We start from the raw sequence: 24,501 nt of genomic DNA on the forward strand, positions 1-24,501 counted from the left end.
GAATGAAAAGGGGACAGGACCCACGCCAAGGGACAATAAGAGCAGCAGCTTCACTTGCATAAAGAAGATTGAAGCCTTCCGCCCTCCCTCCATCTCTCCGCGTAGGGCCCAGTGCACAGCTGCGTCACTTACGGGGAGGAGGAGGCGCTGAGGCAGAGAGAAAATTGTACTGTGAGGACCTTGACAGCGTTTCCTTTCGCCTCCCTATATTTTCCGGAATATTTCTTTTTCTCTCTTACAAACTGACTATATAAAACCACCCCTTCTCCACCTTGCAGAAGAAGGCATTTGACTTTCTCAGAAACACACCAGGCAAGCTCTCAGAGCATCTCAGAGGGGCGAGGGACAGGGGCGCAGGTGCACGCAGCAGGCTGGGTGAGGGGAGCGCTTCTTGGAGACTTGGGGCTCTTTCTCTCTCTCCCTCTTGGCGCTCTCCAGGCGCTGAACTCAGCTGCAAGGACTGGAGACCCCACACCTTTCCAACTGAAGCGGTGCCGCGGGCGCATCCCAGGGAGGTGTATCCAGCTGCCTCCACCTCCCTGAGCTTCGGAGCGCTCGGACCTCCCTCTCTCGCGCTTCTCCAGCATCAGGGTCGTCCCTCCCACCGTAAGGACGGAGCTCCTGAGCGGAGATCGGGAAATCTCAGCCCTCAGCTTCCCTCTCCTGCCTCTGCTCCCGGCCGGTGGGCTCCCCACGCGCAAGTCCTGCGGACCAGACCGCCGCCGAGCCGCTCAGCGCTGCTGCCCGAGCCCCCGTGGTCGCCTGGCGGAGCGCGCATCCCGCCTGGCTGCGTCGCCTGCTCCGGGTGCAGAGAGCCCACCCAGCCTCGTCCTGCAACCCCAGGCTCCGCGGGCTTCCCCCGCCAGCTGGCCCGTCCACTCCCGCGCCCGCTGAGGTGCCTGAGCCGTCCTTGCATCGAGCATGTCGGGCTCTGGACGAAAAGACTTCGATGTGAAACACATCCTGCGACTCCGCTGGAAACTCTTCAGTCACCCGTCCCCGTCCCCGGGCGGCCCGGCGGGGGGCGGCTGCCTGCAGCAGGACGGCAGCGGCAGTTTCGAGCATTGGGGACCCAGCCAGAACCGCCTGCTCAAAAGCCAAGAGAAGGGCAGCGTGAGCACATTCTGGAAGAAGCCGTCTTCTTCTTCCTCCTCCACTTCGTCTTCCTCCCCATCCTCTTCCTCCTCTCCCTTCAACCCACTGAATGGCACCCTGCTGCCAGTGGCCACGCGGCTGCAGCAAGGGGCGCCCAGGCAGGGCACCCCACCGCCTGCCAGGACTCTCTTCTACGTTGAGTCCCTAGAGGAGGAGGAAGTGCCCGGCATGGACTTTTCTGGGCCGCACGAAAAAGGGCTGGTCCTGCAGGAGCTCAAAGTGGAGCCGGCCAACTCGAGCCAGGCAACAGGTGAAGGCTGTGGACACAGGTACAGTCAGTCCCCACGGGACATCCAAGCATCTCCCACTTTTCACTCCTTCCCCCCACCCCTGTGTGCTTTGCTGCTCAGTAAGTCTGAAAGGTTGCAGGTTGAACATTTTGGCTAAGAGATGCCAGCAGGGTTTTTATGTCCCAAGTTGTCATCTCGTTAAAAGTTTGTTCATTAATTTCTACCGCTTCAAACATACTGCTTTCCTTTGGCAAGTTCTCAGAGTTGTAATCACAATTTGAACATAGATTCACTTTGATAAGTCTCTAGGGGGAGTGGTTCTCATGTTTCTGAGGATACAGCATTTTCTGTCATTAAATTATTTCAGTCTTCCAGTTATCTGATGTCAGGTGAAACGTGTTTAACCACCACTCAACTGCACCTTACAGACTGGCCTAATAACTGACTTAGCAAGTTATCTGGGATCCCCGTGGCTTGAATCTATATTCCAGGAGGAATGAGGTGCACAAATGAGTAGCCTCCTCGACAGTAGCATTGTCTCCCCCGCCACACACACACCTCCCATCCATGAAATAGAGTGTTATTCTCCATCCCAACTTCTTTTTATCCTTCTTTACTTTTGCCTTGTTCCAAGTCTTAGAATTGAACCGTTGCTGAGCCCACTGGCTTTCGGCGTTTCTGATTTGTTGGCTCAGTATGGGATTGTGTATCCTTACCAAGCAGGTCAACATCATTTCTTGTTTATTTCTAATATTTTACCTCTTTGGGTAGAGTTCTACTTTTAAGACTTATAGAAAACCTTCACACGCATGAAACTTCTTCAAAGTTTTACATTTTTGGAGAATGACTCATTACTCTGCAACAGATAATTACTAGGTTTGGCATGAAGGGAGGATATCAAAAGATCTGCATTTGTCTTATGTGATATCAAAACACATATTGAAGATATGTATAGGAGAAACAGGAAATGATAATGAGTATGTTAAAAAAAATTAATTACCTAACAAATTAGAAACAGAAGCAACTTTTTAAACTTGGCTGATTGAATCAGCTTCTTGTGAATTAAGTCACAGATAAATACATAAAACAAAATAATATGTATGTGTACTTTAATTATGTTGACAAATGTGAGTGTAGAGATATAAAGAAATCCTTGAATTGCTTCACTTTATGGATTATGTTGGTTTAAATTTGAATCTTAACAGCCTTGAACATAATCACAAAATAAATGTGAGATAATTATTTTAAAGAGGAAGTAGATTAATTTGCATTTTTCAAGTATGTCAAAGTTTTGTTTCCCCCCGACATACAGGAAATCAAATGTAAGTTTATTTATTACTCAAATAAGATATTTTACCAAGAAGGTTAGAATTTGGGGTACCAATAGCACCATGAAGTTATTTGATTTATGCATTCACTCGTTACCTGTAGTTTTAGACCTATTTATTATTTATTTTTTAATAAAATATGTTGGGTTTTACCCAGTTTTGGCAGTCACTCATAAACATTTACCAATTCACCTTATATATTTAAAAGACAGATAAAATATTTACTAATTGTTATTTTATTGAAATTGATATTTTGTGACTCAGTTCAATAAAAAAGTAGATGAATTATTTTGTTTTGTGATGTCTTCAAGTCAGCTTAAAATATTTGATGTTCTGGGAATATTAATGTTTGATCATTTAAAAAACAATTTGCTTTATAACAAATATAGTTGTATGTAAATGAGTCACATATGGCATGAGTGATTTCTGAAAGACTTTCTTGCAAGTTGGAGGATTTGAAAATATTAATGGAATATTGACATAAGAAATTATAATAAAAAATAAAACCAATGACTAATAGCTCAGTTAGAGAAAACACCATCAGAATTAGCTTCCAGTCCCCCACCTTTTAAAAATATACATCAGTGTTTTTATTCACAAAGAGTTGTAAGTGAAAAGTATTCTGAAAACAAGCCTAACGCCACCTTAAATCATATTTACTATTGGAATGGAAGTCTCCTATGGGATTTTTTTATATGTAAAATATTAAAAATCAAATTTTATTTTATTTTTAAATTCTTATTAATGCTTAAATCCTTTAGATTAATTTAAATTTCTCACTGGACAAACAAGTTAGCACTGGTTTGTATTCTCAGGGGTATAGTATGTACCTAAACCTTCATAGAACATTGGTTCTGTTATCAAGATTGATTGAATTTATACTACTAATTTTGATAATTAGTCATTATCAATATTATATTAACATATGGTAAAAATAAGGTTCATTTCACAGAAGAGACAACATTTCCAAAGTTATATACTGAATGAAAATTAATAAAATAACTTGTAATGTTGATTTACTTTGGTTTCTTATCATAACTTATGCAGCAAATCGAGATAATGTTTATAATGATGAATGAGTACATAAACTATATAAACCCTGCATGATAATCTTGATTACTGGGGTCATTATTATATCATTGTACTGTGATGTCAGTGACTTGATATTTATCAATTAGTTTTATCAAGTCTGACTGCTATGCTAAAAAATATGTTCATATATACAGTAAGAGTTGGCCTCTTTTCTGTTCTCTTCCTGCATATTCTGATCTCTCTCTATTGATTTAAGTTATTGTTCAAACAACAGCTGAAGGATGCTCAGGGAAAAGCTGCCCATATTCCCAGAATTCTAGAAAGGTCAAATTATCATGGAGGTGAAGTATAAAGGCAGCAGTAAACTAATTTGCTGCCCAAACCCAGCCTTTATCTTATTCCACCCTGTCAGACATACATACACAAACCTCAGTATTCTAATACCTCAACCATTATATCATTAAGAATTCTAACCTTTACAGTAATAACCTCCTGACCTATGCTTTTAATCATTTTTCTCTACCGTCCACACTTAGTTGTTGGAAAGTGTATAAAATCCCAGCTATTCAGATCAGTATATGTATTTTGATATGAATAGTTTTGTCCAAAATTTATATGTAGTAAACTGAGAAACCAAAGAGAAATATTTATATTCTTGCAGTGTGTACAGATGTGAGTAGAAGAGATATGTTTGACTGCTTATTTTTTGATTTTCTAAATTCTCACAGAATGCAGTCATCTGATTCCATGGTTTTAGTTACCATCCCTAAACTCTATTTCTGTATTTGCAATTCAAAACCTAGACCTCCCCCTGACCTGTGGTCTGACAAATCCACCTCTCTGCTTAACCCCTGTGGTGATTATCACAGAGACAGCATAAATACATGTAGAAAATTGAGCTCATAATCTCCCTTCTCTTTGCTCAATGTCCTTCTTCTCTGTCAGAGGATAGCTCTCTATGCATTGGTTTGTGCAAACCAGAAATCTGGGTCTTACTTGCCCAAATCCTCTTTCCCACAATTTTCAATATTTCACTGAGAACTGTCACTTTTACTTGAAAAATGCCCCCATATTTGTCCCACTTCTCTCCATCCCCGTTGTCTACACCAGTTCTAAGATATTGTCCTCTTTCAACTCAACTGCCATCTGCATTATATTCCTTCATTAATGTTGCCACCTGTAAACCATTCTCCTTACTAGAGTCAATGAAAATTATATTAAAAGAAAATCTGAACTATTTCGCCACATCCCTGGCTCTCCTCCCCCTGATCTACAAAACATTTCTACCATCTTCTGACCTCAATCCATACTTTGGACTTCTGGGCCCTGAGTGATGTGTCTCTTATCTGCTAGTGAGGCCCTTCAATCACCAACACCCCCATCACCCTCTGCCTTCAAGACTCCATGTCCGTCTTTATCATTTTCTCTGCCTCTGGGCCTCACAAACTTGTTATTTCTACTTGTATAGTGACTCCCCTTTTCTTAACACACCCTTTCCTGAGTGTATTCCTGTTCATCATTGAAATATCTTGCATAAAGATCTAAACCTTTCTCAGAGAAGCATTCATTAATTCTCCCAGGCAAATTTTTAACTTAAAACATTTTTGGAATATGCAATCCTCTTGTTGTATGTTCTTTGAGTAACTGCTCTCTACTTTTTAATTTCTTATTGTAGCTTATAACCATACATTATTAGTTGTTTTGCTTTTATTGTTTGTTGTTAACTACAGTTGCCCAGTGGACAGGGTGTTTGTTTTGGTCATCATTTTATCTCTATCCAAGAACATGTACTCAATAAATGCTATTGAATGAATAAATATTTTTCATAATAATGAGTGACATTGATTATAACCTGGTTATTTGGCAAGTAGCATATTGAATATTTATATTGTGTAATTTAATATTCAGAATCACTCTATGATTCTCATACAATTATATATCCCTTTGGTACAATGATTACATAAATGAGAAAACTGAGATATAAACAAGCAATTTTCCCAGAGTCACAGACTTTTAAGTAATATAGCTAGAATTTTTTTGTGACTCAACTTTAAGTCTTTTGTTCTAATTCATTTGTTCTTTTATTACAGAAGGTCTCTTGTACTTTGCTGAATGTATATTTTCTTTTTTTTCTTTATTGATTAAGGTACTACGTATGTGTCCTCATTCCCCCATTGCCACCCACACCGCCACTCATGCCCTCACCCCCCTGGTGTCTATGTCCATTGGTTAGGCTTATATGCATGCATACAAGTCCTTTTACTTTATTTTTTAATAAACTTATTGGGATGGCATTGGTCAATAAAATCATATAGGTTTGAAGTGTACGATTCTATAATATATTATTTGTATATTGCATTGTTTGTTTACCATACACAGTCAAATCTTCTGTCACCATCTATTTGACTCAGTTTACCCTTTACTACTTCTGCTGGACTTTTAGTCTTTGCTATCTGATCCCAGACACCATATTTTTCAGGCCACTTTGCCAAATCTCCTTTCCCTCTGCTTAAACAAACGAATGGAACATAATAAAAGAGGATCTAACTAAGGTTATTATAAAGCCGTTCTTTTCATTCCCTTGGTGGAAGTTATGCTTGTTTGAATGTTTACATAGACTTATTAAGATGAACCTAATGCCCAATGCCTTATAAGTTTCAAAGAAGACTTCTCAGCCCAAATTAGATAACACAAACTAATTTTCTGAAGTATGATTCATTTGTAGCATTTAACTTTATAACTAAATAAAAGTATGAGGGGATCACTTAGACAAGGTAAATAATTTAATTTTGGAGCCTAACAGAGAGCTTTGTGAGAGAAAATATGCTTCTGAAAGTCAGAACCTTTGATACAGAGAAATAGCACAGAAAGACAGCATACGCCATTTGAACCTCATGGAAGTTGGTGGGACCTGAACCAGGTATTTACATTTTTAAAAAATATATTTTATTGATTTTTAAAGAGAGAGGAAGGGAGAGGGATTGAGAGAAATATCGATGAGAGAGCAACATCATAGCCCCCTACTGGGGTAGAGCTACAGTCAGGTGCCCTGACCTGAATAGAACAGGTGACCTCTTGGTTCCTGTGTCAATACTCAACCCCTGAACCACACCAGATGGGCATGAGTGAGGTATTTAAAATGAAAAATATCAGTCTTGCCTCAAAAGGTAAAACAATTTTTAAAATGGTAAAGAACTATTTTTCAGAAAAGTAGTTCTAAAACTGTGCTTCTATGGAAGACTAAAATGAATTAATGTTTCTGTTTCCCCCACAACCCCAATTTTATAGTGGGGAAAAAAACACCATGGGCTGATTTTTCTCAATTTTAGGTCTTTTTGGTAATTTACCCTAAAATTTGGAATTATACAGCCAATTGTTATTTAAGGCAGAAGTAGCAAAGATGATAGTTGAAAGCTTTTTTTTTTTTAATCCTATTTCAGGATGGATTCATCAATAGTACATGGAATTCTGCAAATAAGCCCACAATATTCAGGTGCCCTCCCCTCTGAACATGTTTGCTTTAAGCAAACTTAGAAGATCATAAAGGAAAAAGAAATGAGACCACTAGGTTGGATTTGCAGGTACCCAAATCTCCAGAGCTATCTGAAAGAAAGATGTGAATACAAATGCTAGATCCATAATTATAACTCTTAATTATAACAAACACAAAAGAGCAATGCTAACTGAAAGACCATATTCTGGTTTTCATTAATAAATTTCCATTGAATACTTTGTAAACTATATTATTAACCTCTTTCAGGTACTATTTTAAAACAATTTTAAAGTATTATAGAAATCCTCCCTATTCAATCAAAATCAGCTTTTGGTTAATAGAATATAATATTGATCAGATATTTGTTTCCATTGGTTTGTTTTTTTCCAAGCCTCAAAGATAATTTGTGTATCTGGGGAAGATGTGCTTCTAACAATCACACGTTAAGTCCTGTCTTATTGATTTTGATTAATAGTTCTTATAGAATTTACAGAAAATTGAGATCTGCAGTATATTTTAGAGTTAAATCAAGTTTCCAAACATGAAAATGTGCATCATTTTAAGCAGAATCTCAAAGTAATTAAATTATATTTCTCTCGTTCTCTCTTTCTTTCTTTCATTTTTCTTTCTTTCCTTTTTACCATCCCAAATAACTTTAGGTGTTTTTTGTTTGTTTGTTTTTGGTAGTTATAATAATAACAAATACTCTTGAATTTACATATTTGTTTCAGCCAGATATTAATTTACCTTTCTGAATTTAAAATTGTGTTATTAAAAACATTAAAGAAAATATCTGATGCAGGCACAGATAATCTGAGCAAATTAAAGATGGTTTTGAAGATCTTGCAAATCAAGTATAGGCAACAATACATACATATAGCCTATTGTACAATATAGCTTTGATGCTAGCTACCTTTGCTGACTTCTTTGGCCAGGATTTAAAAAACAGTTTGATCTAAGTGAGTACTTATGAAAGCTTAACAAAAGTTACCTCAACCAGAGAGAATGTGCACTATGATTTTAAGATCCCCCAAAAAATCTGTTTTGAATGGTAAGCCTATGAGGCAGATAATTTTATATGAAGATCATGTCACAGAAATGCTTTTGAAAAATTGATCTTAGAATCTTCAATAATAGTAAAGAGTGGAACCAATCTGTGTTAATTCTAAGTTCAACCCTTTTCCATTTCTTTAGGTGGCTTTAGTTCAATTCTAATAACTGATTTTCATAGGAAATCTTTTAGTTTGATTTTTATACTTGTGATAGTTTGCCCTGGTAGATTATTTTGGCACCATTTCTCCTTAGTGATATTGCTAGATATTTGCTTATATAATCAACATTTTCTTTTTTTTAATATATATTTTATTGAATTTTTACAGAGAGGAAGGGAGAGGGATAGAGAGTTAGAAACATCGATGAGAGAGAAACATCAATCACCTGCCTCCTGCACACCTCCTACTGGGGATGTGCCCACAACCAAGGTACATGCCCTTGACCGGGATCGAACCTGGGGCCTTTCAGTCGGTAGGACGACGCTCTATCCACTGAGCCAAACCGGTTAAGGCTAAATCAGCATTTTTCATCTTAACTAAAATATGATGGAACAACTTAAATGATGGGATCAAAAAATTGGGAGGATTTATATTAAGAGAGAATGGAAGAATTAACTATGTTGTCATTTTTCAATGCCAATACCTCTTTGTAAAATATCTTTGTGGGATTTTTTATTTTGTTTCATTTCCCTGGTGGATTTCAATTTTACTCAATATTCAAGATGTCTCTTTAGGTCAGTATTCACAAGTAATAGAGCCTCAGAGAAAATGGAAAAACTGTTGTTGATTTTTTTGTATTTATGAATTTATGAATATAAAACATCCCTATTTTCTAACTCTGAGATTAAACTTTGAACTCTACTATTTTGAAAATAAATTTGGACTAGTTTTTTTATCATTTGCAATAAAATTTAAATATGATACCTACTTTTCAATTACCTTACTTTTGATATACTAGCATGTAATTACAATAGAGAAGTTTACACAAATTAGTGCTTGGATGTTTGGTACTTGGTAATCCACTGATGATTTTTAAAGATTTACTTGTATAATTTCTTTCTCAAAAGGCATGATATTTTCATATAATACATATTATGATTCAGTTGCAGTGGTTTTGGTTAGATCAGTAAATTGTGTTTAATAATATGAATATTCCCACATTATCTGCCCAGAAATTAGAAAATTTAAAAAAGCAGTTAAGATGAAAAAATCCTGGGAAAATAATATTTTAATCATTTTATTCAAGTTAGGAGGAAAGAAGAACTTGTGCTCCTGTTTCTAGCCCAGATAGAATAATAGGGACTGGATGTACCCTCTCACTTGAAGCAATAACAAAGAATGACAGAAGGAAGGGGGAAAAAAAAGACAAAAATTATAAATAGGCAATATAGGGAGAAAGAAAGAGAGAAGAGAGAGGAGGAGGAGGAGGAGGTGGTGGAGGAGGAGGAGGAGGAGGAGGAGGAGGAGGAGGAGGAGGAGGAGGAGGTAGAGGAGGAGAAAAGGAGGAAGGAAGGATTAAAAAGAAAGAGAGAAAAATGAAAGAAAAAGAAGGAAGGAAGGAAGGAAGGAAGAAAGGAAGGAAGGAAGGAAGGAAGGAAGGAAGGAAGGAAGGAAGGAAGGAAGGAAGGAAGGAAGGAAAGAAGGAAGGAAGAAAAGAAAGAAAGGAGGATGTATGGAGGGAAGAAGGGAGGGAAGGAGGAAGGGAGGAAGGGAGGAAGGGAGGAAGGGAGGAAGGGAGGGAGGGAGGAAGGGAGGAAGGGAGGGAGGAAGGAAACAGTATATGGAACAACATTTTTCAAGATACTGAAGGAGGGTGATTACTAAAATTTTTTAAAAAAAGAAATGAGTCCTGTGATTGCCTAGCTCATTAAGCAAGATTCCAGGCAAAACAGTTAAAACTATATTCTATATGTTCAAATAGTTAACTAGGGTTATAATACATATGAAAAGATCAACATCAAACTTCTAGATGAAAATACAACTACAATACCTAAAATGAAAAATATTCTGAATAATATTATTTACAAAGCAGAAATTGAAGAAAAACATGATGACCTTTAAAATATAGCAATGAAATAATCTTCTACACTAATAAAAGAGAAACATGGTAATTGGTGTACGACCGCTACCCTTTTCATTGGCTAATCAGCGAGATATGCAAATTAACTGTCAGCCAAGATGGCAGCCGGCAGCCAGGCAGCTTGAAACTAACATGAGGCTTGCTTGCTTCAGTGACAGAGGACTCCAACGTTCCCCACCTGCGGCTGCAGGCCTCTGAGCGGGCAGTTTAAGAAACATTGTAACAAATACCGCCCGACTTCAACCAGCAGATTCGCAACATTGTAAGCAAAAGCCAGAAACCTACTTTCAGCTGCGGAGGCCTAAGAGCTGGAGCCAAGCCTCAAGGTAAAGCTGGCCCAGAATAAAAAAGAAAAAAGAAAAAAGGAGCGGTTGGGAACTTCAGTCACTCCCAGCCTGGAAACAGCCCTCAGCCCCTCACCCAGACTGGCCAGGCACCCCAGTGGGGACCCCCACCCTGATCCAGGACACCCTTCAGGGCAAACCAGCTGGCCCCACCCATGCACCAGGCCTCTACCCTATATAGTAAAAGGGTAATATGCCTCCCAGCACCGGGATCAGCAGAGCCATGAGGCCTCCCGGCACCGGGATCAGCGTGACAGGGGGCAGCGCCCAAACCCCCTGATCGCCCTGCGGCTCTGTGTGTGACAGGGGGCGGGACCCCAACCCCCTGAGCAGCCCTGCTCGGTGCCTGATAGGGGGGAGCTCCCCAACCCCACCCCCCCACAGGCCCTGCTCTGTGTGTGATGGGGTAGAGCCATAACCTCCCCATCGGCCCTGCCCTGAGTGTGAGAGTGGCGGCGTCCCAAGCCCCTGATTGGCCCTGCTCTGTGGGTGATAGAGGGCAGTGCCCCAACCCCCTGATGGGCCCTGCTCTGTGCGTGACAGGGGGTGGCGCCGCAACCTCCCCATCGACCCTGCCTTGAGTGTGACAGGGGATGGTGCCCCAACCCCCCAATTGGCCCTACCCTGAGCATGACTGAAGGTGGCATCACAACCTCCCAATCTGCCCTTCTCTGTGCATGACGGGGACGTGCCCCAACTCCCCAATCGGCCCTGCTCTGAGCCCGACCAGGGGCTGCACGTAGGGATTGGGCCTGCCCTCTGCCACCCGGGAGTAGGCCTAAGCCAGCAGGTCGTTATCTCCCGAGGGGTCCCAGACTGTGAGAGGGCACAGGCCGGGCTGAGGGACCCCCCTTCCCCCCAAGTGCACAAATTTTTGTGCACCGGGCCTCTAGTGTATATATATAAAAGCCCAGCAACAAAAATGGTGAAACAACCAGAACAACCAGTGGCGGCTATGACATGCACTGCGGCAGCCAACTGGCCTAAAACGAGTCCCCGATCACCCCCCACCCAGCCGGCCCAACCCCCAGTTGGCCCCCAAAACCCCAATTGGGAGCGGGGCCAGCCGGCCAACCTCCCGCTGCCATTCCTCCCCACCAGCTTGGCCCAATGGGCCCCAATCAGGGTGGGCCCGCCAAACCCCACTCCTGCACAAATACGTGCACTGGGCCTTTTGTCTAAAATAAAACAGGAAAATGACACCAGTTGACACAAAGAAATTTAAAAAAAAACAGCACCCCAAATTGTAACTATGTAGATTAAATTAAAAATAATTATTTTATTACATACATATAGATGGATCAATGATGGATAGACAAACAAAAAGACTGCAATACAAGTTTTCTTTATCATATATGTAACATAAATGCATAACAATAATAGCATTAAGACTAGGAAGGGAGAAATGTAGGTATAGTATTGTAAGGTTCTTATAGTAAATGTGAAGTGGTATTTCATTTGAAGTTAGTCTCAGAAGTACCTGATAAATTCCAAAGTAACCACTATATTAACAAAATAGTAAGAGCTATCAACCCAACACAAATATAAAGTAATGTCATAAAAATTATTGAATTCAACTAATAAAAGAGGAAATGGAAACAAAGATAAAGAAAATAGAAAATGTACGGCTCACTTATAGTCTGAAAGCTCACTGTGTCAGCAATTACATTAAACGTAGCAGTTCTGTACAGCCAAAATTAAAAGTAGAGATTATCAGATTGTATAAAAAGTCAGACGCAATTATCTTCTGTTTACCAAAAATATAGTTTAAATTTAAACACAAATATTAGTTGAAAGAAAAAGGATGAAAACATATAAAATTCTGAGACTAATCAATAAATAAAGTTGAGATGGATGTATTAATACCAGAGAAAGTATATCTCAGAGCAAAGTATATCAATTTGATAAAAAGCATATATGAAAAACCTACAGCTAACATCATACTTTGAAAAGCTAAATGTGTTTCCTCTAAAATTTGGAACAAAATGAGGATGTCCTCTCTTACCACTTTTATTCAACATTGTACTGGAGATCCTAATCTGTTCGATGAAACAAACAAATGAAAGGCATCTGTATTGGAGTGGAAGAAAAAAACAGTTTTTTTCTTACATAGTAATTGATCACCTATGTATAAACGAAGAAGTAATACGGCCTTTATTTTTAGTCTTATATGCTTATTAGAACAAAATTTGTGGTATCTATTAAAAATATAATGAATCTTTTTTTGCAGGATACAGAATAATCATACAAAGCCAGTTATATTTTTATATGTTACCAAAGAAAAAATTGAAATAATACATTTCATAGTAATATCAGTAAGGTATGAAATACCTAATAATAACTATGGCAAAAGATGTGAAAGACCCATACACTGAAAACAATAAAATAATGCTGAAAGAAATCAAAGACATAAATAATGGAAAGATATACTATGTTCATGGATCAAAAGACTTATTATTATTAAGATATCTATTCTTCCACAATTGATCTATAGATTATACACATCATCCAAGAAAAACCTTTTTTTTTTTTTTTAAATTAAAAATTGACAGGATAGCCGAAACCGGTTTGGCTCAGTGGATAGAGCGTCGGCCTGCGGACTGAAAGGTCCCAGGTTCGATTCCGGTCAAGGGCATGTACCTGGGTTGCGGGCACATCCCCAGTAGGAGATGTGCAGGAGGCAGCTGATTGATGTTTCTCTCTCATCGATGTTTCTAACTCTCTCTATCTCTCTCCCTTCCTCTCTGTAAAAAATCAATAAAATATAATTAAAAAAAAAATTGACAGGATTTCCCTGGCTGGGTTATTCAGCTGTTTGACGCATCATTCTGTTCACCAAAGGGTTTTGAGTGTGATTCCTGGTCAGGGCAATAACTAGATTGTGGGTTCGGTTCAGGTCAAGGTGTGTATGGGAGGCAACCAATTGATATTTCTCTCTCTTTCTCTTTCTCAATCTCTCCCTTCTTCTCTCTCTAATAAAACATATCTTTGGGTGAGAATTATTTTTTTTAATTGACAATTATTCTAAAAATTCCTTGAAAATTTTAATGGATCTAGTTCTAGACTAAACAAAACAACTTTGAAACAATGAACAAATTTTGAAATAACACTGCCTGACTTTCTGTCGTATTTTGAAGCTACATTAATTATGATAGTGTATTATCAGCAACACAATATATAAGTAGAGTACATATATAATTTTTATAATAGCCATATAACAATATATATATATATATATATATATATAATAAAAAAAAAACACCTAGTCTTCCAACACTATGATTGAATGAAAAAATGGCGTGATGAGCCAAAGAAACTCACTGCATGGTATAGTTCTCCTTAACATTTATCTATCTATACCAGATGAATTTGCCCATTGTTTTCATTATTTAATACTTTGAATAGAAATTTAATGCTAACTTGTCTTAAATCATATATTGAAGTCAAACATCTCTTTAGTTTGATGTATAACATTTGCCTTGCAGAACTTGATAGTGAAATATTCACATGGAGTCTTTTGCTGCCTTTTTCAAAAGATAAGAAACACACACACACATACAAAAAAGAATACTGAATAATTTTATAGTAAGGATTTCTATAAAGAAAGCTCAGAAGTCTTATCATGTGAGTACCTGGGAGTTGTACCATGAGATAGTGGGAACCATCTCCATTGCCAATACTAGAGAAGAAGCAATATGACCCGTAAGTTTTACCTTAATGACACAGAAAGGAATGAGCTATGCTGTCTTCTTCTCTTTTCTCACTTGTATTTTACCAAATAACTTGGAAGCACCACTAAACATATCCCCCCCCCCCCCCCAGGAAAAAGAGCTCTATCCATCTTATTGTCCTAACAGATGTAAAATATTTGCATATAATAATTCTCCCTAAACAACAGCCTGTGACTTGTAAGTAGATTTCTTATCAGAATAATATGCTTTCAATTGTATAAGTGAAGTTGTATTATTATAGAGTTTCTCAAAGGATAGACCTTAAAATCTTTTCTGAATGTAAATTTACTTTTTATTTTCCTAAATTGACACATCTAAGTTGAAGACTCACTTGTACCTGTTCTTTTTCATATATTATCTCTCATTATTTTATTTGCCTCATACCAAATTTTCATCTAAGTGTAGTAAAAATCAAAATTCTTTTTCATCAGTAAACTCCAGAAAAATATAATTACAGAAACTGAAAATATGTATTATGTCAGTAATAGAAAATAACTAGTCTTAGAATAAAAATACTGCTAGCTAATGTATTTCTCTAAGTTAATATTGTTTGCCTGATTTTAATATATTGGCATCCAAGGTTGCATGCAACAATGTAAAGAAAGCAACATTGGAAAACCTAAAGCTTTAGGGGAAACTCTACCTGTATAGGAAAATGTCACCATTGTTGCCTAAATTACTCTTTACCTCATTTTCTCATTGGAAGATGATGGGAAAGGGCAAAAAATACATTATGGCTAAAGTATTCAGGCCTTATCACTGCAAAAGAAGACAGTGGATCTTTTCCTATAGTTGAATCAGCTTGACTCTTACTGTGGAATAGCAGCATGAATTAGACTGCACTTCTTCTACTTAAGATATGAATTGAGCTCTATTTCGAACACTTAAGGTTTACTCTGAGCCAAATGTACCCCTTGTAAAAATTATTCCTTCACTCAATGATGACTATTTTAAATCAGTTACTTTTTTCCAGACAAGATGACAGCTTCCTGAGATTAAAAGAAGTATAGAAAACTCCCTTTCTTCACAGAATAAAAAAAGTAGTAATAAAATTTAACAAATAAGTAATTATCAGAATTTAACTTGTGTTATAAAATTATGTACATATTAAAGGGTTTTTTAAAGGTACAACAAAGAAAGGATTCTGATTAAGACCAACATTAGTATATACAGTTTCTAATTAGAAAAAAAGCAAGTAGATTAGCATGAGTATGCCAGGAGAAAATATCAGGTGATTTGACTGGGGCCATAGATCATAGTCAGACAACCAGACCTTTCAGAATATTTTAAAGACTAGATTTTACTTATGGTGGTGGCAAAACAATGAATCTAGCTGATGAGATTAAAACACTAGATTTATTTTTCCTGTTCAAGTATGTAAGTTGGACTGGAGAAAATAGGGGTAAAACTGAAAACAGAAAGCCATGTTAAAAGGCTAAAACAACAGTCCTATTACTAAGAAAAGAGACAGAAGGAAAGAAAACATTTGGAAAACAAAATGTCCCAACTGACAATTAATTGAATGTTTAATTGTAAAAGAGGTGGGCAGGTAAGAAGAGTCCTAAAAATTCCGATGGGCAATTAATGGATATTTTGTTGTTGTTGTTCTATAAAGTGGATGATGCAGGAAACTGGAGCGAAGAAAATGATTTCTGTTTTAAACAATCTGAGTTTAGAAAGTAGCTGATATGATTACTAATATTTTAATTTTAAAAGTCCAGGTGGAGTAGTTGCAGAGGGGTAAAAGAATATAGAAGTTAAAGTTTAGGAAGTTGTAGTAGAGAATATGTTGGTCTTAAGATTTCACATGAAGGCCCTAACTGGTTTGGCTCAGTGGCTAGAGCATTGGCCTTTCGACTCAAGGGTCCCAGGTTCGATTCCGGCCGAGAGCGTGTACCTTGGTTGCGGACACATACCCAGTAGGGAGTGTGCAGGAGGCAGCTGATCCGATGTTTCTCTCTCATCGATGTTTCTAACTCTCTATCCTTATCCCTTCCTCTCTGTAAAAAATCAATAAAATATATTTTTTAAAAAAAGATTTCACATGAAGAATAGACCTGACTAGTGACAGCACCAAATATATGGTGATATGAATGAGTTAGTAACTTGAGATGAAAATGTGGCATTGAAGGAATGGGGAGCAGGGGTTACCTTGTATGATGAATTATTTATAAAAGATTGAATATGCCCGTAACATAGTTGGGTTTGATGGGTATCAATGTCTCCAATGATTAGAGGACATAAAAATAGCAATATGAGATACACTAGTGCAAGCAGCTCACTTGAGCCTTCAAAAGTGAAAGGACTTTGTTTCTTGAGGATGCAAGGCCCATAGTACAGGTGCACAAATGCGGTGGAAGACATTTTGAGACACTACCTCCAGGTGCCAGGGTTGTGAGGACTCTGAATAACCTATCAAATGAGAATGGTGCAAGGGAAGCAAAGTGATGTATGAAACACTTGAAAGGGATAATGCAAGTTTCAGACTGACAATCTCAGGAAAATCAGCTAAAGCAAGAGTATGTGACTTTATGTAAATGAGGTTATATATGATCAGAATGAGCAGTGAGGCTTGCATTTCTGCATGATGGTCAAGGATGATAAGGGTTGGGTATGAATGAGATTAATCAGATGTAGTTCCATATGTGCCAATGGTGAAAAGTTGGAAGATTTGGGTTTATTTTTCAGGTGGTCTCAGAGAGGTTGATTTTGACCAGCATATATTTCATCAAACATTTGAGAGACTTTTTTAATGGGTAAGAGGATGGGATTTTGGACTGTCATCATGAACAGGCCCAATGCAACATAAATATTATTAATTAGTAATAATTAAACAAAAATTAATTCTTAATAATTACAAATTATGAATTATTAAAAAGGACAGAGACAGTACAGCATGAAACCAAGAAACCTTCTGAACCTGGTCCACATATATGAAGCTGGCTTTGAATAGGATTGTAACTATAGAACACAAAAAGTTCACGTGACCTGTAAAGGAACCTCTTTTACCCCACACTAGAAACAAGATGCATCTTGGAAAGCCAAGAAATGAAAAAACACTTCCAGCTTAAATAATTATATCTCCAATGAGTTTCATAAAATTTACAAAAAGCTATATATAATTACAAAGCTCACACAATACTTAAACTAAATATGCTTTTTAAACTTATTAATTTGAGGTGATAAATAACTTCCCCAGAGAGCGTAAGACTTTTGAAATATTCAACACATTATTTTACTTGAAAGGAAGTCTATTGGAACCAAGAAGGTAAAATCAAAAACTTGGGCCTCGGGGAACTTAATAGTATGTGTTGTCAACTCTGCTTCAAAATAGTTTTTCACTCTTCACACATATACCTATATATTCTCTGTTGAGTTTAATATATGAATAAAAATGATTCCTATATTAATTCTTCAAAAAATGTCTGAGCAGCTTTATATTTCACTCACATGTATCCAATTTTATACTTGGTTGGAGAATTATGTTGGTCTAGGAGCTGAGAAGTAAGCTAACCAGAGTGAACTGATGTAATTTATCAAGCTATCCATATACCAGATGTCAGAGGAAAAATTCATATCTGAAAAATCAATGATTGTCACCATCTCAGTATCTTTTTTATTTTTATTGACTATAATTATATTATGAGGTTAAATATGACTTTCTTTTAAAAACTATTACATTTTAAGTGTGCAAATAAACTAACTGAATATACAAAAATAAATTGGAAATTATTTTGGATTTGTTTTCTTCAGAAAAAGACACTCTGGCACTTAAAAATTTAATATAAAGAATGTTCCTCTAGAAATTATACAGGTACTAGAGGCTCGGTGCATGAATTCGTGCATTGGTGGGGTCCCTTGGCCTGGCCGGTGATCGGGGCTGATTGGGGCCAGCCAGCCAGGGGGAGGGACCGTGGAGTGGTCCCGCTGGGGTGCCTGGAAAGCCTGGGTGAGGGGGAGGGGCTGATGGCTGTTTGCAGGCTGGTCAAGCCCACCAGTGGGGACCCTCACCCCATGGGGGTGTGGCCAGCCTGGGTGTGGGGCTGAGGGCCGTTTTCAGGCTGGCCACAGCCCCTTCAGGGTGGAATGGTCCTGCTGGGGTGTCTGGACAGCCTGGGTGAGGGGCTGAGGGCCGTTTTCAGGCTGGTCACAGCCCCTTCAGGGTGGAATGGTCCTGCTGGGGTGCCTGGAAAGCCTGGGTGAGGGGCTGGTGGCCATTTTCAGGCTGGCCACGCCCCCCGGAGACCCAAGCTCCCAGCCTGTCTTTTTTTTTTTCTTTTTCTTTTTTAGCAGGTATATCGGATTTATTTATCTTCTATAATTGAAACTTTGTAGCCTTGAGCAGAGCCAAGGGCCAGCCAGGACAGGTGGGATGCTTGGCTTCCTCCATCGCCGGGGGCAACTCAAGCCTCCTGCTTGCTCCAGCTCCATGGATGCCACCATCTTTGTGATGGAGAGATGGAGTGATGGTTAGTTTGCATGGGACCATCATCATCTATGCAGTCTGTTGTTGACCTCAATGTCCTTATTCTTACTATAACTCTATTGTCATCTATTGGCCATTTATTTAGATCAAAGCTGCATGGAAAATAATGTGAGGAGAGATAATCAATTAAAACTATGTAATATAGCAGATAAATAAGAACATAAAATATTCTAAGTTACTAACAAAGTTGCTATGAAATAATTTTTTTCTTATTCCTTTATTTTTAATTTTCACTACACCATCAGGGTAAGGCTGGCCTTGTAAAATGAGTTTAGAAGTCTTCCATCCTTTTTGTTTTCTTGGGTTTTTTTTTGGTAGTTTTTATATTTTTGTTTAACTCACTTTTCCATGCATTATGGGGTGTTTTTAAAACCTTATTTAGTTGTCTATGTGTTTTTATATTTACTAGACTGCTTTAAAAGGATTATTCTGAATTGTTTGTCAGACAGCTCATAGAGATCTCCATTTCTTTAGGGCCTGTTATTGAAACTTTATTAATTAGGTTTATCTGATTATTTGTGCTCTTTGTATCCTTGCATTGACATCCACATTTGAGTTAGTAGTCTCCTCTTCCAAACTTTACAGGTCTGCTATAGCAGAGAAAGACCTTCACAGGTGTGCTCAGCTTGGTGTACTGGATGTGTCAGCTGATCTTGCACAGGGCCACTGCCCACGCTCTGTGATTGGAGTGGAGTGGGGAGTAGTGTCTCTGGCTGAGCTTCACAATTGGGTGGCCTGATAGTTAGGCTCTGTGTTCAATTGGGGCTGCTGTGTGGGCTCTCTGATTAGACGGGGCTTCTGACTATGTTCAGGTAGGGCCACTTAGCTGGGCTCTGTGGAGTCACAGGCTGTGTTCTCTAGCAAGATGATGCTACTAGTTAAACTCAGCAATTGCATGGAGCTTCAGACTGGGCTCCATAATTGCCCCTGGTCAGGTGGGTCTTCAGGCTCTGCTCCCCAATCAGAGGGTGCTGCTGGCTTTGCCTCAGATTTGGGCAGGACCACAAGCTTGGCTTCACATTTGAGTAGGCCGTTGTTTATTTTTCCCTGTTATTCAGGTTACTTTCTGAGCTCTCTGATTGGGCAGGGTTTCAGCTGTACCCTGAAGTTAGGTGGGGCTTCAGACTTTACTTCATAGTCAAGCATGATTATTAATGAGCTCCTAGATTGGTTGAGGCTGCAGTTTATGTTCCGTGATTTAGTGGGGTCCTCAGCCAAGGTTCTTGTTTGGACAAAGCCACAGTCTATGTACAACAATTGAGCAGGGTCATAGGCTAGGCTACATTGCTGGGTGGTGTTATCAGCTGTACATTAGTCAAGTTCCAAGCTTCCTAGGGTCACTGTTCAGGCTTCCTGGCTTCTCAGGACCAAAGACTATGCTTAGCAGCTGGGCAGGCTGCTGGCTTGGTCCCCTGCCCACGCAGGTCTACATGAAGGACTGCTTGGATTGTCTGACCAGGCTTCCTGATAGGATGGGATGTAGACTATGTTCACCAGTTGCATGAGCTGCATATTTGCTCTCCTACCCTGGTGGGCTGTAAAATGTGTTTAGCAGTTAGGTGGAGCTTTGAACTTGCTTCCCTGACCTGTGGGTCAAATGAATGAGTTTCATAGCCAGTAGAGGCTGTTGGTTGGAAACTCAAATTAGGCAGAACTGCCATCTGAGTTCCCTGGACAATGAGGCCACTTGCTCAGCTCTACACATAGACAAAGCCAATGGCTGGGATATTTGCTTGGGCACTGCTATAAGCAAGGCATGAGCACTGCTTGCTGCAAGCCCCACCCCCTTCTTTGTTGCTGTCTGTGATCCCTAGTGGTTGAGCCTCACAGATTCCCCCTCATCTTTGGGAGATGAGGCCTGGATGTATACCTTGGGTTCACTTTTCCCACTGGAGAAACTAGGCTCAGGGGAATGCTGTTGGTGAGGTACTGTGCTTACCTGGGGGAGAATTGATGCAGTTAAAATGAAACTGCCCCTCTTACCCTTCTAATGAGGTCCTTCTCAGTCTTTATGATCCAGGATGGGGCTTCAGCCACACTCTTGGGTTCTAGAATTTTCACAATGGTATCTGGTCTATGGATAGCTGCTAGTTAATCTTCTTGGGAGCAGGACTGAAGGTGGAAATGGCCTATATTGCCAACTTGATGACATCACTCTCCCCAACTTTTCAAATATTATCAAAACTTAATCTTTTTTTCAAAATAATTGAAAGAGAATTAAGAGTGTGTACCTCATACAATGCAATAATATCAACTATTTAATATTATATATAAACTAGAGGCCCGGTGCATGAAATTTGTGCATGGGGGGGGGGGGGTCCTCTCAGCCCAGACTGCACCCTCTCCAATCTGGGACATCCCTCTCAGAATCTTGTACCACTGGTTCCTAATCGCTCACCTGCCTGCCTGCCTGCATGATTGCCCCTCACTGCCTCTGCGTGCCAGCCTGATCGCTCCTAACTGTCCCCTCTGCCAGCCTGATCGCCCCTAACTGCTCCCCTTTGCCATCCTGGTTGCCTCTAATTGCCCCTCCTGCTGGCCTGGTCACCCCCAACTGCCCCCCTGCCATCCTGGTCACCTCCAACTGCCCCCCTCTGCTGGCCTGGTCGCCCCTAACTTCCCCCGCTGCTGGCCTGGTCACCCCCAACTGCCCTCCTGCCAGCCTGGTCACCCCTCACAGCTCCCCCCTGCCAACCTGGTTGCCCCACGCAGCCTGCTTGTTCAGTCATTTGGTTGTCTGTCACTAACCCCCCTGCCAGCCTGGTCATAGGCAGCCATCTTGGGAGGGTGTGGTGGTTAATTTGCATATTTCCTGTTTATTATATAGGATAGGATAGTATAATGTTAAAAGAGTACTATGTATATTTCAAATGAAATTTTCTATTTAAAAGATACTGTATATTCAGATCATGCAAGTCAAACTTATGGAGTCCAGAATATTAGAAGGGAAAATTGGCCACTACTCTTAAATCTGTGTCTTCCTGAATTACATGAGATTTCCAAGTCTGTCTTTTCCTCCTCACATGCATATTTATCGTGGAATCATGGCAGAGTATCTGAAAGCACTTGGAGACTTAAACAAATAAAACCATAACAGTTGAACAAGGAATGTCAGTAATATGGCCTATAATACCAGAGTTAATGAAATTAGATTGAAAATGCTTGTAACATGTCACTTTTTCCTATTAGACAGAGCTGTAACTAGGTTTTAATATTGTCATGTATAATTTGCTAGAGAGATTTTATATAGAACTTTATTAGTAAGCCATTTAACCTTGTAACCAATATTACATAATAATATTTTATTAATAGTTATTGTTAATATCTTACTATGTGTGACATAAATTAAACATAGTGTATATAAGGTTCAGTACTAACTGCATATTCAAGCATCCACTGGGATTCTATACCCTGCAGAAAACAAGGCACTACTGAATCTTTCATAATATCATCTTGCCATTAAAATAGTATTGTAACTAGAATATTTTTATTTAGCCTATTATTGCTTTAATAATTCAGTTTTGTCCTCATTGAGGTTAAATAATGTGGCAATTGATTCTTGTCATTATTTTATTCCTTGAAAATAAACTATACTGATAAATCTACTGCTAATCACATCCCTCTCCTACCTGGTATGTAAGGTCAAGTTACAGCACACAGAGCAAGTAAGCTTTCCTCTGCTTTCAATTTAACTTTCTGTTTTTGTTGTTAAGTCTGACTACAGCAAAGTCTCATTACAGCAAATTCTTTTCAGGATCTTACATTTGGAAGGTTTTTCTTGTTAAGTAGAAACCCAGTTCCCAAAATGGTGTGGTTCTGAAAGGTCATTCTGAATTTCTGCCTAAGGACACGAATGGAAAGTTCTCAAATGTGCCATAGTGGATGCTAATTACACTAGGAGTGAATCACCTTATTGAGAATGCCTTTAAGGTTCCAATTTAGGAATTACAGGAGAGCCTTTTTTGCTCCCAATAACATATTTGGCCTTGGAACCAGAGACTCATTTTACATAGCTTTAGGAACAGGATCTAAACTAGCTCCAAATACCTGTTGGCTTCTGCTGTGACTTGTGGAATCTAGATTATACTCTTGCTACTATCTTTTGGTTAAAATACTTTTCCCATTCTTAACCTACAATAAGACGTAGCAAGCCATGTTGATCACCTTCAAATCTATCTTGAAATAATTACAAAATAGCATTATATTTTTAAGGAATATTGCTGCTAGCAGAAAAAAAAATAAAAATAGAATGTGTCATGATATACAATGAAAGATACAAATTCATAAGTTATCTACAAAAAATAAATAAATAACTTTAATATATTCCTATAGACCCAACTTCCTGGGCATGCGATCTGCCATTCCCTCAGGGACTTGAGCTTAGAAGAGTCTCATGTTTGGTTTTAATGCTCTACTGTCTCTCTATTGAAACTCCTAATAATGTTGAACAAGGGGCCCTGAACTTTCATTTTACACCGAGTCCCATAGTTATATAGTCATTTCCTGATAACCCTGCAAACGTAAGTAGAACAAGTCTTTCTTTCTCTTGGGCCTTACATGTCTTTAATTTTCCTCTGGAGAACTCTGCCAATCACTGCAAAACTATTATTTTAAAATTATTGCAAGGAGCTCTCTCAGAAAGTATTCCAAAATCTCAGGACCTTCCCAAATTTCATTTAGCTCTTGTAACTGATACTACTGATTATGTTCAGTAGATCAGTGACTAAAGCAATACTATTTAGAGCAGTAATTAGGCATTTAATCAGTCTCCAGGCTGCATATGTTAATACCACATCAGAGCCATTGAAACAGGAACTTAAAAAGCAAGATGTCTATGCCGAGACGTAAGGAAGAAACTGTTTTTAGTAACATTGGGGACTGAGCAGAGGGTATGGCCATGGAGATTTATTAAATTCTCTTTTCCCACTTATGTTGTCATTACTTCTCTTAGCTAACTCAGCATTTCAGTGAGTTGAAATACAGGTATAAATCTTTACTTTGTTTATTTTGAGTGGTATGAGAGTAAAAACAGATAGGCATGTAGAAAGAAGGGCGGCAGTTATAAGTTTGCCAAGCAGGCAGAGGAAGGAGTGACAGGAATAAAAATGATGTCCTAGCCTCACTTGAGCAGTGGAGGAAGTCACACAAGGTGCCTTGTAAAAATGGCATTTTTCTAGTTTTCTCTGAAATAAGTCAAAGTACACTCAGAGTAAAATGGCTCTTTCTGCTTTAGATGAAGAACTTTATTTTAATGTCTCACAGGTGAATTCTAAACCTTTGTAAACACAATCTACCTGAAAGCATTGGCATGTAAAAAAGGGAATGTTCTATTTTGGTCTACATGAATCTAAATCATGTTACTGGATGAATTTTTGCCTTCTTTCCAAGCAACCCCATTTTCTCAAATTCAATCCAGTCAGTGGAGATTGAGTCAATATATTCTTATATTTTAAAAAATATTAGAGGATTGCATTATATTTCTTTTACATAAACCAGACAAGTTCATAGATGCACTATGATGACCTTTCTGCCTCCTATAAGAGGATTCATTTCCACATAATATCTTGTTT

General features: G+C 38.8%; 1 protein-coding gene across 1 annotated transcript in view; it reads left to right on the forward strand.

The window, feature by feature from the left end:
• The first annotated feature begins 283 nt into the window (after positions 1-283).
• The window catches only part of KLHL1 (kelch like family member 1), a 379,658-nt gene continuing 355,440 nt past the window's right edge, over positions 284-24,501 (forward strand). Inside the window, exon 1 of the mRNA XM_036301681.1 lies at positions 284-1,424. Within this exon, the coding sequence (XP_036157574.1) occupies positions 922-1,424 (503 nt within the window). The 5' untranslated portion in view covers positions 284-921. The remainder of the gene's footprint in view (positions 1,425-24,501) is intronic.

Source organism: Myotis myotis, unplaced genomic scaffold, assembly GCF_014108235.1.
Source record: "Myotis myotis isolate mMyoMyo1 unplaced genomic scaffold, mMyoMyo1.p scaffold_m19_p_3, whole genome shotgun sequence".
NCBI lineage: Eukaryota > Metazoa > Chordata > Mammalia > Chiroptera > Vespertilionidae > Myotis > Myotis myotis.